Below are 17,618 nucleotides of genomic sequence, written 5' to 3'. Positions count from 1 at the left end.
TCAGTTTGGAAAAGAGAAGACTAAGGGGGGACATGATAGAGGTATATAAAATCATGAGTGATGTTGAGAAAGTGGATAAGGAAAAGTTATTTACTTATTCCCATAATACAAGAACTAGGGGTCACCAAAAGAAATTAATAGGCAGCAGGTTTAAAACAAATAAAAGGAAGTTCTTCTTCACGCAGCGCACAGTCAACTTGTGGAACTCCTTACCTGAGGAGGTTGTGAAGGCTAGGACTATAACAATGTTTAAAAGGGGACTGGATAAATTCATGGTGGCTAAGTCCATAAATGGCTATTAGCCAGGATGGGTAAGAATGGTGTCCCTAGCCTCTGTTCGTCAGAGGATGGAGATGGATGGCAGGAGAGAGATCACTTGATCATTGCCTGTTAGGTTCACTCCCTCTGGGGCACCTGGCATTGGCCACTGTCGGTAGACAGATACTGGGCTAGATGGACCTTTGGTCTGACCCAGTACGGCCTTTCTTATGTTCTTATGTTAAGATTGACTTTGTAAGATGTAATAGGTTTGTCTTCTGTGCTCGTTTGAAGGAGGGGGTCAATCATCAATATATGAAACACTTATCTCCACACTTTTATTTTAGCCATGTTCTGAAATCAAGTTTCCAAGCATAGTTTGCATTCACACTATCTGGCTGTGTCTACATCACCCTTTTCTGGAAGTCTCACATCATCTCATTCTGTTTGGTGCAGCTCCTCTGGAGCACTAGTGTAGCTGGATACTGGTGTTTTTACCTCTGTGACAACGACTTTGCTCAGAGCAGGTCTAAACGACACAGTGGTGAAAATACGTGCAGCTGCTTTAGTCCCATCTACAGCAATGCTCCCATTGTTGCTACCACTGGTACGGCTGCATTGGTAGTTCAACAGTGGGAGACTGCACAAAAACAAATGTGAACAAGGACACAATGTTTACAAATGCTATAATAGCTCTCTTTAAAAACTGTTACAAACCTGCTTTCGAGGGAGGAATTGGTGGAGTCTAATACCCAGTGTCTGCTAGCACAGACTGAGAAAAACCCTCTACTCTGAAACTGTGCTGACTATATATCACATTTGAAAACTACTCAACTAACATGATTTTGCTTCAATGTGACGAGAAGCAAGTATGCAGCAAAAGTTATTCAGTGAGCCTGTATCAAAAGATACAAAATAAAATGTACTGTATAGAAAGAAATGAATGTCCACACACTGCCCTTCAATTGAATACAGAACATCTCAATGGCCTTAACCTCTCCCCCGTTCAGTACAATTAACTGAAACAAACATGATTTTGCTTCAATGTGACGAGAAGCAAGTATGCAGCAAAAGTTATTCAGTGAGCCTGTATCAAAAGATACAAAATAAAATGTACTGTATAGAAAGAAATGAATGTCCACACACTGCCCTTCAATTGAATACAGAACATCTCAATGGCCTTAACCTCTCCCCCGTTCAATACAATTAACTGAAACAAACATAGCTACTCTGTTCAGCTAAATAAGCTACACTGTAAGAGAGATGAAAGAGATTTTAAAGCTCACACACACACACACAAATTACTGCATAACAATAAAACAGTCATGCTCTAACTTTATACAGCTCACTAAAAACATCATTAAGAGCCTAAACTCAACCTGTTTTAAAAAATAAGAAGTCTAACATGTAAGAGTTTATCGTAGTTGTGATATGACAACACTGGTGCCATCCTGAAAACGTTCACTGAAAAGCACACATTCTGCTGGGATTTGTTTGGATTTCTGTACAGACAGTGATATAATCACCTAGAATAAGGCATCCTACTCCCACAGCAGCCATGTACAAACTAGAGATAAAACAGTAATGTAGCTCTTTGGAGACCACAGATTTATTCATCCTCAGATATTTACAGCTACCCATAAGGAAAATAAGTGTCTAAAGGATTAATGCTGGATTAATTTCCCCTCTGTATTGCTCACAGTAACAAAAAGCCCTTCATTTAAAACTGAGGAGTCTATGTACAGAAAAGAGACCATCACAGCTTTCTTGAGTAAATGTTTATTTTGTCTCAGCCTAGGTTTAGTTTAAAATATGTTCTTACCACTCTGCCAAGATCCAGACCCTCCCCTGAGCCACACCACAGAAAGACAAAAGACCTTGGGGCTGCAATCTCTTCAATTTCCAGTTTCATAATCTACAAAAACAGAATGGAACAATGTTAAAGGTTTTCTGAATTAAGATTTTGTTTAATATATGTGGTATGGTCACAGATTATATCAGGAACAACATCTGTATGTTTAACATTGCCACAGCAACCTTAAGAATACATATTTCTGGTGTTTATCTAGACCCTCATTCTCTTCACTGGTGCCCCTTCAAATACATCTGCTAGAGAATGGATTTTAAATTATTTTAGTACCCAGTCAGTGCCATCCATTCCCACACGTTCTGTTACTCTTCACACTGACCTGGGCCTTATATGGCAATCAGAACATTTTAGAACAGTGGTCCCCAGTTTAAACCCAGAAATACTCTGCTTCACTTATCTAAAACTGGTCACAAGACCTAGCCAATACATAGTCATTTATATGAGAGGCATTCCTTTCATTTCCAGGTTTAAATAGAAAAAAGTCTCAAGATTGAAACAAGAGTAATATTTAGAGTGAACCAACTTCAGATGTAATGACTATCAGATGCATGCAGGTTGAAGGGATTCATCTGTAACTTGCTAATACATCAAACCAAGTCTCATTTACTGCAATGGCAAAAAATAATAATGCAACAGGAACTACTGCAAGATAAAACAGTGAAACTTATAACAAGTTGCTCTCCTTGTACACTTTGTTTTTTCCTCTAGATTATTTGATGTGTTATGTTTCTCAACTGCTTCAACTTTTTTCTTGCTGAATCCTAATATGGAAGTCTATCATCATGGGTATGGAACGACTGTTTCAAACCCATTCATTACAGATGGATGCAAGTTTGCGTTACCAGTTGCTTCTGTTATTTTTGCCTTTCACGTGTGCCCACTGAACATCTTCACGTTCAGACTGGTCTGTGGCTCTATGTCTGAACAGAAGCCATAGCTGTGCTCTTAAGTCATGACAAACAACTGAGATGGCCACGGGTGTGTAAAATTAAATGACAAGACACTGGGGTAACAGAACTAAGCCCCAAGACCCCACCTGTTTTCCTCGGGAGGTTAACATATGGGATAACTGAGAGGAAATTATGTAGTTCAGAGCTAACTGAGATTAGAACAAGGTGATTTTCTTCTTCAATATGTTGGTGATGTGATTTTCTTCATCATTTACTTTGAGTGGAGGGTATTTTAAAAGTGTATTTTATGTCTAATTTTCCTAGTGCTAACATAGGCAGAGTGCATACATTTAAATAAAATAAATACTACAGTAAACATGACCTGCAAAAGGTAAAAACTGGATTTATATAATTTTTTGCTTCTTTATGATATATAAAGTCTGGAAAGTTTTATCAAGGAGTTTCCTTCTTTGTTTTTTACATTAGAAACTCTGTTCTTGTCTATCTTGGAAAAGTCTATGGTGACTTGACATTTAGTAAAAATGGCGTAAGAGAAAACAATTAAGGGGAAGAATTTTTAATCAGACTTTTCAAAATTATGGCGGGCTTTGGTTGCTTTCTGTTAATACCTATTTAACTCCAATGCATAATGAACACTTGAGAGAAAGGATGTCTGTTAAAGATTCAATTATTGCACCTCTTCAATTAAGGAGCAAGTGATCCTAATACACATCTGAGACCTCCCCAAGAAGTCCTCTGGCAAAACCAGGAAAGACAAGACTGGCTATTGCTAAGATTTCTAAGGTTAAAAACAAGCAGCAAAAATGAAGGGTTTTTTTGGGTGTGGGGATTGTTTTAAAAACCCTTTCAGGCCTTCTTTATACATCATGATGGGCAAAAAAGGACACAAGCCTAGTTTTCAAGAAACACTTTGAGAATCACCTTTAACAATTTAAGTGTGTACACACATACGTGTGTATGTATGTGTGTATATATATATATATATATATATATATATATATATATATATATACACACACACACACACACACACAACACCCCACCTTAGTTTTTACAACACCTCACTTTTCTCAAACAAATCCTATGTAAAAATGCTTTACACCCAAATCTACACTTCAATCTATTTTATAAGGCATTTACAAAGACTTTTTGCATAGTAAGAAAGAAAGCTTACATCATCCCAAGTCCAGCACTTTTCATTGGCTGTGATGCCAGTCTCTCTGTAGTATTCTTCCAATGGAGGTTCCAGAAGAATCACATCAAATTTGGACTTTAGTTCTCTAGTGTCAAAGGCCTCCAAGTCTGCTTGTAAATACCTATTTAAAGAGATAATAAACTATGACAAATTGCTTGGAGAAGGTAGAACTGCAGTTCCCAAATTCCCACAGAGCGCTTGCTGGGGATCAGTGGAAAGATGTGTCTCCTCTTGGTTTCCAGGGGCTACAATGCATTAAATACATGTAAAAATACATTAAAGTTACCTTGAACATAAGCAAGTGCTGTAGTGGAATAATGAACAGGAGAGTAGAAGGTCCCCAAATGTGGTCTACACCATTACACTATAAAAATCCAATACAACTAAACTAATGACACTTTCAAAGAGGAGTCCTTTTAAGACACAGCAATAAGGATTGAGGGCTAGCAAGTAGGAAAGAGGGCTGGACAACTGTCCACACATTATCTGGTACAGCATCAAGGTACAAATCATTTACATGGAATGTTTTTGGAAAATATTTCCATTTAGGAAAGAAAAAACAGTTGCTGCTCAGCTATGATTGATTTTTTTGGGTGGGGGGAATAGTATATATAAAGTGACAAATGGCAATGCTAAAATATATAGTTTCTATCTGCACTATATGAATTCTATATATATGGAGGCCAATTACATTCTACATATTGGGAATGCAGTTTTAAAACACTATTAGAAATTTTGCTTTTAGCAAGCTATTTCTGGGACTCAAATGTGCAGATTTAATACTTGTCCCATTTCCTGCTCATGTATAGCCTATCCTCCTCACCAGTTGCTAATTACTATTCTATCTCTGTGAAAAATTAAATCTACAATATTATGAGAGTCTTGCTAGGTTTGATTTATGGAATAATAGCCCTCCTGGCCATATCTACGAAGTTTTGGTTGATCTATTTAGGGAATGCCAGTTGGATTTTACCCATTTTTGTATTAGTGAGACAAAGAGTGATGGCAAGCAAAATGCTACCATAATCTTAGAACACCATGATTATTTTATTCTTTATTAGCCAACAATTAACATTAACACGTGTACCATCTTCATTAGGTTTCAGGGTTAACACACACTGAGGTAAAAGACGGTAGTTCATATAACTCGGCTCTTATTTTGGAACCAACTGATTTCAATCAAGCTAATTGGATAAATAAGGAGTACAGAAAATTACTCTTTCTGGATACAGAATAAGCCAGTACAATACTGTATCGGTCCACATTCATGAGGTTCAAGCATATGGGTAGAAAAATAGCATATTTTAAAATACAACTGAAATTCTGCAGGAACTGGGAGAAAACAAAGAAGTTCTAACATGCTATCTCACACAAGATACTTATTGTGAGAACAGCATTTTCACAATATTTTGGCCACAGAATATTGAATAAAATGTCAAATTTTCTTTAAAAAGGTTTTCTTGTGGTTTGAAACTACATTGTTCTAGGTCAAGCTTTTTCATACATATTTCTCCTTTTTGGCTGCCAGATGTATGTTTACATCCCAATGAGGCTGAAAGCACAGTCTACAAAAGAAAAAATTTTCAGGCTTCATGAACCATCATGCTCTGATAAGAAAATCTAATTTATATACAGACATCAATTAAACACTAAATTAAATTATCCAAAATAAAATGGTTGCATTCTATTTAGGATTCAGATTTAATTTAGATTCACAAACCATAAATAGAAAGTGTAAATCTTAAACAGGTGCTGAAAGATAAAAAGATTTGTGGAGCAGACAGCTAACATTAAGAGAGTCTGGAGAGCAGAAACCAGTTTCTAACAAAAACACTTACATGGGGGGAGTGTTAGATTTAGATATTAGTTCGTCCTTTAGTCTGATGAGCTCTCTAAGTTTGGGATATTCTTCAAACCTGTCTGCTAAGCCTGAGGAAAATAAGAAAATTAGTTAATTTTCAATCTGTTCTGTGAGAATGAAACCTGTACAGACAGCCAGCAGACAAACCCAACAAGTATTCTGAAGTAGAGTCAGATATTTTAGTAACTCCCCATATTTACAAAGAACACAACCACCACCCTCTTCAACACAATCAACAACCCGTTCAGGTTACCCCAGTACTTTATAAAAGCCTGCTATCCTCATTCAGTCACCTATCCCCAAAGTTACTGAATATTCCAATGCACTGAACTTCTCTACAATAATAAAGTATAGAAATATTAGAAAAGATTATGAATAACGTCTTGTCCAAAAGTCTCCAAATTTTTCTAGAAGCCCATGATTCACTTTTGCTCAAATTAATTTGGGCAAAAGACATACAGAGGAGAGTTGTTTTATGTTTTTTTCTGTAATTTTAGTTTAAGTTTATTAAATATACTAAAGCAGGGTGGACACAAACATTTTGTGGTAACAAATATATATTACTGTCTCCAGAACAACTGTTTGACCTTTAAAGACTACTTTTAATAGGAAACTGACTGTGGCTGGTCCCTTAGGCAGTCACTTAATCCAGGTTTAATTGTAACACTACCAGATGTGCATACACAAAAGTTTCATAGAAGTTTTCATTTCTTAATTACTTAATTTTAAAAACCTGTATCAGAAAGGCATAATTTTGGCTCTGGTATGTGTAAGACAGATACCCGGTTATGCTCTTAGCATTTAAACACTGGCTGTGAGCACTGCTCCCTATGATCCCCCTCCAACCAAAAAAAAAAGTTAAATGGAAATATTTTTGTAAATCTAGTAGTACCCTAAATATGAGAAAACAAAAAGATCCTGACGTAGTTCCCTCCCCCAAAGGAATATTAGCTCAACTTTAAGAGTGACCTGCAAAGCTTTTCTTTTTTTAATTTGTCCACTTTGTCAGCTTATGAGATTTGGACACCATAAAGATTTATTTTATTCCTTTATTTTTTATCAAAATTCTTGTCCTGATTATTTTAATTAAGAATAGTGGCTCTGGCCCCTGCCTCCAATTTCATGGGAAAATTGGTGTCAGAGGTTCTTAAGCTCCACCACAGCTGACATTACAGCTATTTGTATCCAATGAAATGCAAATAGTATCTTTATTTCCTCTCACACACATACTTTATTTACACATTGCATTAAAACAGTTATGTTTTTAGTTACAGCTGATATTTTGTTGCCTTCCAGCACAATGCGTGTGGGAGGTGGAAAAGCCAAAAACTCAGACAGTAGGAACTCAAACCAGCGGAGGGCAAAGGGGTATTTCCAAAAGATGATTTTCAAGGATGAATAAGAGACTATTTAAAATTTTAAAAGTGATGGAGACTAAAATAAAAATAAAAAAGCAGGTTCTATCACATCAGGAGATAAAGTTGATCTTGCAATAGAAGGAATCAATGGAAATGAACCGGTGCTGCTGAGGCACCCTGTAACTTTCAACAGAGATATATCAAAAAGTTATTGTCAGGGTTGCATCTAAAATACAGTTTGGGTCTACATACATGTTTAATATTCAGTTAGTAACTATGATCAGCTGCCTCGTATGGCACACAACTGTCTTCTTGTAACTGGCTTAACATATTTGTTTCAGAAACAACAGGACACCACAATCATGTCCATGTAATCAGTTTGGCCAGTCCGCCTTCCTCCCAGCTCCGCAGGCAGAGTGTATTGCCTCTCAGGCTGTTGTGTGCATATCCACTGGGCACTCAATTCCCAGCTAGCACTATGAATACCTGCTTAGAGTTGATTAGCAGGATTGTCCAGTGGTTAGGGCAGTAGCCAAGGAACTGAGAGAACCAGGTTCAAAATATAATCCTTTTTCAAAATAAATCTGTTTAAAGTGAAATCTGAATTTAATACAAATGATCAAATTATAGTCTCTTAAAACATTAAAATAAAAAACAAACATGATGAATCCATGAGCCTCTATCAAAAGCTTTGAGTCAAAGGCTGCTTTTATATATAAAGAACCACAGGGAAAACATCTAACCTTTGTCAAGCTTTATAACTATGACCCAATAGGTCATGTATTGTATTAAGGGCTTTATCCTCTGGGGGAAACAAGGGCTATGCTACTGACTGCAAGAGACTGGCAAAGTCATCACAGCCATTCAGACCCAGCCACTGACTCCTGGAGACACTATCATGTATCTCACTAGGATCATCCACTGAACCCACCTGTGTTGTCTCATTGTCCTATTTTATAGCTTCTCCCGACCCGAGCTCTAACTGGTTCAGTTCTTAAATTATGAATATTTATGACTCCACCCATCATGGAAACTTACTCTCCGGCTCATGAAAAAACATTGATCTGCCCATTAACTACCAGACCTTGCTTCTGGATGGTTCTGGGCACTTCCAGTAAATAGCCTTGTTCTGTCTCCTTGCATGTGTACACAGACAAAGATACAAATAAATAGAATTCCATTAATTTCTCAACTAACTCCTTCACTGTTGCTAAACAAATAAAATACTGCAATGCAAAAGGCATGATGGTTACAGGAGCAGAAGTTCTGGGTTGTTGTTAGTTCTTTTATTTCTCTGGGGATGGGGGGAGAAGAAGGGAGGGGAGTTAAGTACCACGGGAGAAGGAGCAGAGTGTGCAACCAGAAAAGAGCAACACAGGGGTCAAAGCAGAACACTATGGGGAAAAAAGGGACAATATTCCTTCAGAGAGTGCAGTCTCGTGTTGATTTCAGCACCTGGAAACTTGAGGAAAAAGAACTGCCATGGCTGCAGGTCATATTTGGGAATATTTTCAAGAAATTCCCTGTACCTCCGGGTTAAAAAAGGAACATGTGCCAAATGCAAACAGTGGAACAAAGAAATGCAATGCCTGATTGTCAGAATGAAATGTTATGAAAAATCGTCCTCAGAAGGCAATGCCTTTGAAGATGATGATGTGGACATGTCTGAACAATCTGGAACAACTTATTTTTGCACCATTCTTATGGAGAGCCTACCATGTCTCACAATATGAGTAAATAATTTAGACCTGTCATAAATTTATGTTTAGAGTAGAATTCTTATTTATGAATTTCAAAATGTTTGAGTTCAACATATAACTGGCATGCTAGTTTATTGTGGAAGTATTTATCAATTAATGTTACTGCTGGACTTCTCAAACAATTTTTTTTATTGGTCAGTATAATCAAACATCCTAGACAAAGATTTCCTGTTTTAAATTAAAATTTTATAAGGCACTTATGAATTTTAAAATTAAAAAAAAATGTTTTTTTAAAGCTGTTTGGTACATTCCTAGAGATAAGGGTTTAAGTAGATTTAGATAATCCTTTAATTTATTAATTATTTTCCCTATAAAACTGTTTAAACAAATCAGATCATTTAAACGCTAATACAAACAGCTGCAGTAGGAAGGATCTTCCATTTACAATTTCTTTTAAAGCAATGCACTGAGTAAAACTCTGAGTGAGGGACTTTATTTTACCATTTTGTTTCAGGGTCCAGCTTAGACATAGGGCTTATGAATGTCCATCATCTCCAATACCATTAACTGCAGAGCCATCCGGCTGGTACCAATGCTGCAACTGAACATACGTCAGGCAGTACCATACCTTTATCAAAAAAGACTTTCTTCATCATCCAGTAAAATCATGGATGAGTTCATAATCAGGACTGGCAGATTCCAGCAAGTCTCCATAGATGAAAAGATTGCTTGGTTAATTTATGCATCGAATTTTCCCTTTCATCTTGTTCAGAACAAACATTTAATTGACATGGTTCAATCATTACAATCAGGCTACACACCACTCCACAAAGTAGATATTGCTGTAAGGTTTCTGCATACGGTGTATGAGAAGGAAACTGAACAGTGTTGAGGAAAAACATTGACAGGAAATTCATTAATCTGAGTCTTGATGGGTGAACCAACGTAGAAAATGATCCAGTAGTATGTGTGTGTGAGACAACAGAAGATGGGGTTGTCTATCTTACAAAAACAACTAATACATCAGGAAATACCCATACAGCAGAATACATAAAAGAAGTAGCAGTAAAAGCTACAACACACTATGAACAAAAATGCAAGCGTCAAGTACATAGCTTTATCACAAACAATGCTGCAAATGTAGCAAGTCAAGAAGAAATCGAGAAGATAATGAAGGGAACCTGAAACTTATACCATATGGGCTTAGTGCTCATTTGGTGCATCTTTTAGCCAAAGACTTAAGTACAACTCTAGGAATAAAGGAAAGTGTTGCTGAAATTGCAAATTCTTCCCTAACAACTACTTTGCTTCAGTTTCACATATGAGAGCAGGAGGATCCAAACTAACTGTTCCCCAAGATGTACAATGATATTCAGTGGTTGACTGGTTTGAGCTATTTATTAAGAACAGGCCTATTCTGATGACAATTTGTGAAAAAAGTCGTGACAAAACAGATGGAACTATCACAGTTAAAATAGTCAACATCAGACCAAAGAGAAATGTGGAAGATATGCTGAAAATACTGAAAGCTTGGACAAACTGCAGAAAGATTGCTTCTGTATTGCTGATGCTGTTGAAATTTAGAAAGAACTTCCAGAGTCATTGAAGAAAGACACCCAAAAAACAACCTGCAAGCAGTAAAAAAAGGGGATGGATCAAGCACCCACTCCACCTCATTTTCTTGCCAATATTCTCAACCCAAAGTATGAGGATAGATGCCTAGCTGCTGAAGATGCAGCTGCTACGACATGGGCATTACCATCAACCATGCCAACCATAATAAATTTCAGGGCTAGAGGTGAACCATTCAAGCAGTACAAGTTTGCTAATGGTGTTTTAAAGAAAGTCACACTACTGAGCTGGTGGATGTCCCTAGCTAAGCACCCGGAAACAGAGTTTGTTGAAGTAAGTGCTAAACCAGCTTTTGACTGCAGTGACCTCTTCTGCAGGCACAGAAATAATATTTTCTTCATTCAAAGTTGAGAAATCAACTGGGAATTGAAAAGCAGGAAAACTTATCTCTCTCTTCCAGTCTATGAATAAAAACAAAGAGGGAGGGGTGGAGATCTACTAGTTTTAAAAGTTTGAAGGACAGCCTAAGTAATTTAAGAGGCGGTCGTCTCATTTTCAAGAGACTTAAGCAAGGTGGATCTTTCACTTAGGCATATTTGAAAAATTTCCCAGGTTGATCTAAATAATCAGTTTAATTCACATACTACAGTTAATCCCTCTGTGCCTTTATTAATCATTTAGCTGTAAATGTGAAACATGTTTTAATAAGAGAAGTGTATATATCCAAAATATTAAAGGTTGTTTTGTTAATATAAAATAAATTTTATATGCTGCTTTGTGTGTTTAATTAAATTCCAGTTACCATTCTAATGAAGCTTGACACAAATCGTGAGCAAAAAGTTAATAACCAATGACCAATATATCATTCATGATTTTCTAACACACTAAAAATGTACCAGTAATAAGAATCTGAAAATATTAAGCTATATAATTGCTTAAATAAATGTTCATGGTCATAGTGTACCCTCCTAGGTATCAAAAAGATTGATCAAATCTTGAGTAAAGGCTCTATTTAGCTGTAAATCAAAATGTTTTAATGGTTATAGCAACCAATGAGATTGGATTTTCTTTAGAAAATAACCAAAGTGCAAGTGGAAAAGTTGATTAAAATCAATGAAGTAAAGCAAGACTTTTCATTTGGTGATTTAAATCACCTTGATTTGAAATCAATCCACCCTGATTGTGAGGCAGTCAGATATTCCGACTGTGATGCGGGCCCAAGTATCAGAGAGATTTCCCAGAGTATACGGATATAAACAGAGCTAAACTACAAAGTAGGTGCAAAAGCACAAATATTGTTCTGATGCCTGAAGAGCTGCCGCATGGGGACAAACTGGGACGGTGCCCAGGATCCTAAGTAGTTACCAATTTTTTATTTAAAAGTTCTAAATTTATTAAATTAAATATTGATATTAAAAGTTTTAAAAGTCGCAAAGTGGCAGTTTGGTGCCTATAACAAGAGAGAAAAAGGAGGTTACCGATGACCTCTCCAGTCTTATGTTTGCAAAGTATGAGGATCTGGAGAAATAGTTGTCCATAGACTCCTTTCACCTGATCCTCAAACAGGTTTCTTTGCTACAGAAGAACCCAACTGCATAGGACAGTGGTTCTCAACCAGGGTTACGCAGAGGTCTTCCAGGGGGTACATCACCTTATCTAGATATTTGCCTAGTTTTACAAGAGGCTACATAAAAAGCACTAGCCAAGTCAGTCCAAACTCAAATTTCATACAGACAATGACTTGTTTATACTGCTTGACATGCTATACACTGAAATATAAGTACAATTATATTCCAATCAATTTATTTTATAATTATATGGTAAAAATGAGAAAGTAAGCAATCTTTCAGTAATAGTGTGCTGTGACACTTTTGGATTTTTATGTCTGATTTTGTAAGCCAGTAGTTTTGAAGTGAGGTGAAACTTGGGGGGTACACAAGACAAATCAGACTCCTGAAAGGGGTTCAATAATCTGGAAAGGTTGAGAGCCACTGGCATATGACACCTCACCAGAATAACAATGTCAATTCCATTTATTCTGTATTACTTTTATGGCTATACAATAAGTCAGAGCAAATATCAAAAAGGCAAGCTATCATTCAGTTATCTTCAGACATACAGATTATTCATTATTCTCTCTAACTGGTAAAACTAGTGAAATATGTCTTTCAAGCATATGAACATTTCATGCTGAATATAGATATACCTGACTCAGAATATGCAGATTTTCTTAGGAGTGCTAATCAGAGCTGTCAAGATGAATATATTGTTTATCCTGGAAAGCAGTTAGTTATCTAAAACCTTTTATTTCAATACCTTATGCCAAAAGATTTTTTGAAGTGTTCAGAAGACTGTGATAGATTTATACTGAGGTGGCACCCAGATGCCATGATTAAGATGTGCTAAGAGCTGTACAAACACACGATCCCTTCACTGAAAATCTTACAGTTTTATAATTGGTTCAAGGTGAGATTAAAAAAAAAAAAAAATCTCTGAAATGTTTTAACTAAGTTGCCATGAGACATCCATGTTGGAGAATAGTACCAAAGGATGTTATTTTAATTTTACAAACTCAAAACACAGAACCAGTTAGCACTTACATAGCACTTTTCAAACAGTAGTAAATTCAGCATTGGCCTGAACATGTGAAACTACACTGACTTAAATAGTTATGCTCTTCTAAACTAGTAATGAATTTGGCCTACTAATGAATTCTCAGAATGTGCTTACTTTTCAAAGTATTATTCCCATTTTATATGGAATGCACAGATGTCAAAGGAGTTCTCTGGGGCAGCACAGTGAAACCAATCACTAAACCAAGATTAAAAACCTGTCCGTGGGACCTAGGGACAGTTGATCAGTCCACTAGACCAGGGATTCTCAACCTTTTTTTTTTTTTTTTTTTTTGGTAAGATTCCCCCCCGCACCCCCCCAGCGTGCTATAAAACTACAGGGCCCAGTTGGGGGGGCAGAGAGGCCCTCAGGCATAGGCGTAGTTTGACTTCCATTGGGGTGCGGGGGAGCAAGGGCCAGCGGGGCTCAGGCCAGCTCCGCACGGTGGAGTCCAGTGAGGGAACACCACCTTCACCCCGACTCTCCTCAGCAGGCCACCCAGCTTGTCCGGGTTGGGGGGCAACCAAAAATTATACCTCAAAGGGGGGACTCAGCCCCATGGGGGGGGGGGGGCGCACCTAGGCTTTAGGATTCAGTCCCGTGGCTCCTGGCTTCAGCCCCGCATGGGCTCCAGGATGTGGAGCTCCAGGTTTCAGCCCTGGGGCCCCGCAGCCCCCCTGAAATGACTCACAGACCCCTGGTTAAAAGCCACTGCACTACACCACACTAGAACATGAAATTCACCAGTTAAAAAGCTTTTAAAACTAAATGGTTTAAAATAAAGTTGGCAATAGCATCTTCCTACCTCTATATAACTGACATGACAGAAACAAAGTCCCAGGTAATTTTATAAATGGAAGAACAGAGAGACTCTCTTCCATTCCCTTTCTTATTTTCAATACCAAAAAAGAGAGCATGCCCAAATACAAGCAATTACATTTTGGGGGTGAGGAAGGGGGTCGGGAGGAAGAGGTGAAGCTATATTACAGCAAACAGCAAGAAACGTTCTTAGTTGATTGTTTGGGCTATTCTGACATACCCACATCTCTGATAAAGTTCTGCGGCCTGTGTCCTGTATCCACAAAGTGTTGACAATAATCATTGTGAGGATTTAAGCTCTGGGTTCCCTATAGAAAAAAGGAACAAAAAGGGAGAGAGATGATTCAGGCCATGCACATTTCCAACTGATTTTACATACCACACGGCGAAAAGTTTCTAGCTTACAAAATACTGTTCTGCCCCTTCCTCAACATATCATTCTATACCAGTGGTTCTCAAACTTTTGTACTGGTGACCCCTTTCACATAGCAAGCCTCTGAGAGTTACCCCCCTTATAAATTAAAAACACGTTTCTATATATTTAACACCACCATTATAAATGCTAGATGTAAAGTGGGGTTTGGGGTGGAGGCTGATAGCTCACGACTCCCCATGTAAGCACCTCGCAACCCCCAGTTTGAGAACCCCTGTTCTACACTGTAAAGATTCCGCAATACACAAGTTATGTATTACTATAAGTTTTAGCCACTGGCACAGGTTCACTGATACTATGGCTTGCTGCAAGCCTGAAAAAGGAGAAAAATAGAACAGGCTGATAACCTGCACTCTTGAGTCAGATATTGGCCAAGTGATTCATGAATAATTTAAAGGCCAAGTGTTAATTTCATGTCATCCATAAAGACCCTTCATTAACCTCGTAATCAGAGCATAAGTTCATCCCATAAAATATTTCAAACCTCTTCAGTTGTCGAGACAGCTTAACGCAACCACATGATGGGAGCGCAATGATTGCAAGGTGCAAAGGTAGCTTACCTTCAGAAAGGTACTGGAATCTTTGTAAATCTCTTCTTCATAGGGCAGGTTCTCTTCATCTTGATGCAGCTCTACTTCATCCTTTGGAATAAAGCAGATTTTATATGCATGTAGGCACATGCTGTTTCTCTCTTCATTATGACTCCGCTTCTTAATGAAGGAAGAAGTGGGCTGTCTATGAATATAAGCCTCCTGCAACAGTAGATCATGAATGTTTCCAATGCCAGTTTCAGAAAAGAAATGTAACTGACATGTTGCCAAAAAGGGCACTCTTTCTCTCATTACTAAGTAGCTTGGGTTACCAACAAGGCCTTGAAAATAAGTAACAAGATAAGCAGCATTTATAAAGCACCATAAATATATGTGGTGCTGTACACAACACAAAATCATACATGCTCTGTCCTGAAGAGTTTACACTCCCTTTTTATCTATACACACTAAAGTAATTTTTTGTGCAGGGGAAACTGGAAAGCTTCAGTAATTAAGACTCCCTCTTGTGAGTTACTGCCCATGCGTTAACGAGTCACCACAGTCCATCATACAAGTCAACACATATCTTTAAAAAATACCTAACCAACAAACAACTCAAAGCTTTTACAAAAAGGGTGACTGGCTAACTGTGGATCAAGAGAAAATGCCACCTTTAAAGAACTGCAAGAAATTTCCTTTCCCTGTAAAGGTAATCATCACCTATGCATGGTCCCACTCAAGACTACAAAACTAGAAGGATGCCAATCCGGTACATTCACAATCTAAAGTACAACAATGTCCAGAGCAGAAGTCGGTCCTGCTCAGTGTATCACTCTCAGCATATTACTTGTGAACACAAGCTCCTGTCACCTGCCCTGTATAAACCAAATGGGTTTATCGTGCATCTTCAGAGTAACTACACTGGGAGAAAATACAGGACAGTCAACCCTCTCTTTAGTTTCATATTATAATTGAAAACATACAATAAGGGAAAATGGTTAATTTTTTGGTCTTAAAAACAAAAATGGGACTATTACAGAAATTCACTGGGACAGTGGTTAAATCTTTGAACCTGGGTATCCCTCACCAATTTCCCCCCAGAAGTTATGCTCCTCTTCCCCTGCCCCCAATCTCTTGATTTTCTGTAGTTATTTAAGCCCCATGTCAATGGTGGTCTGCTCACCTAAAGTTGATTGTGGGGTCTAGGCCTTAGACTGCAAGCTCCCCTTGGGAGCAAGGAATGTTTAATTTTTTTGTTCATATGGTTTGCCGAGGCAATGGGACCCCCAAACTGACTGGGTTCTATAGCAATACAAATAGTAAAATAGGCTACAGCAGCTAGTAGCAAGTAGAAGTAGCATCGTGTGATCTATCAGCAGTTCACAGAACACAATTTGAGAAATGCCAATATAAAAATACCTCTCTATTCCTTAAGCCTAGCAGTTAAATGGCACAGAGGAGAAAAAATATCATTGCTACAGACAGGATTTCTGAAACGACAACTCCTGAAACACAAAAAAAACCCTGACTTTGTACTCAAAAAGTAGAAGTTGCTCTTTATTTACTTTTACTTCAGTAATGTTAACATGGCAACTAGACATTAGTGAATTACCTACATTACTAGCTAAGGCTCTTCTATCTTAAGCAACATGATTTCAGTATCAGAAATTCCCAAGTGTCTGGGTGGGGCAATGATTTAGTGCACTACTTCTCGTTTCTGAAAAGCTAGGCTCAACCTTGTTTTAGATAACACAACGAGCTTTTTAGTCTCTATTATTTACTTGGCAGATTTTTGTCTGTATAACAAAACCACAACGTAATTAGCCATCTATGATCACTATAGCTCTGGGATTAGAAGAACACTAAGGCCTTGGCTACACTGGCGCTGTACAGCGCTGCAACTTGCGCTCAGGGGTGTGAAAACGCTCCCCCCCCCAGCGAGTGCAGCGCTGTAAAGCGCCAGTGTAATCAACGCCTGCAGCGCTGCACGCTCGCTCGCAGCGCTGCAAGCTATTCCCCTCGGAGAGGTGGAGTACTTGCAGCGCTGCGAGAGAGCTCTCGCAGCGCTGGCGGCGTGACTACACTCGCGCTTCACAGTGCTGCCGCGAATTCTCAAGTGTAGCCAAGGCCTAAGAGTATTGCAGGTCCAGACTGCAGTGAGAGATAAGCAGGAAAACTTGAATCAGTACTATGTGTCTCTTGTTTTCATAAACCTGGCAAATCAATCTATAACAGGTTTATTAGTGTCATCCCCAAGGGGAATATTCAGTCTAGTGTACAGACTTTTTTTTAAAAGGAGTACTTTAACTTTTACATTTAATAGGGATTCAGATTTAGACCAATGAGTTTGTAAGACTAGACTAAATTAGTAAATTTAACGTGCTCAAGCTAACAATGAAAAATATTAAGCAAAAGCAAAGGCCAAAGTTTTATTAAATAAATATCTCCCTGCCCATTAGAAAAATTGCAGCATCTATACAAGACACTATAATGGAGCA

At 37.9% G+C, this 17,618-nt stretch overlaps 1 protein-coding gene across 2 annotated transcripts in view; it reads right to left on the bottom strand.

Moving 5' to 3' along the window:
* The window catches only part of METTL14 (methyltransferase 14, N6-adenosine-methyltransferase non-catalytic subunit), a 33,133-nt gene that overhangs the window by 7,862 nt on the left and 7,653 nt on the right, over positions 1–17,618 (bottom strand). Inside the window, exons 4-8 of one of the 2 annotated variants that reach the window (XM_065404695.1) lie at positions 15,151–15,342; positions 14,378–14,465; positions 6,073–6,163; positions 4,214–4,355; positions 2,081–2,173 (exon numbers count right to left, since the gene is read on the bottom strand). In XM_065404695.1, coding sequence (XP_065260767.1) covers positions 2,081–2,173; positions 4,214–4,355; positions 6,073–6,163; positions 14,378–14,465; positions 15,151–15,342 — 606 coding nt within the window. The remainder of the gene's footprint in view (positions 1–2,080; positions 2,174–4,213; positions 4,356–6,072; positions 6,164–14,377; positions 14,466–15,150; positions 15,343–17,618) is intronic. The other variant, XM_065404696.1, reaches the window with a different exon arrangement.

The sequence above is a fragment of the Emys orbicularis genome, chromosome 5 (genome assembly GCF_028017835.1).
Source record: "Emys orbicularis isolate rEmyOrb1 chromosome 5, rEmyOrb1.hap1, whole genome shotgun sequence".
Taxonomy (NCBI): Eukaryota; Metazoa; Chordata; order Testudines; family Emydidae; genus Emys; species Emys orbicularis.
The sequence above is the reverse complement of the archived record's forward strand: the minus strand, read 5'-3'. Positions and strand labels throughout refer to the sequence as shown.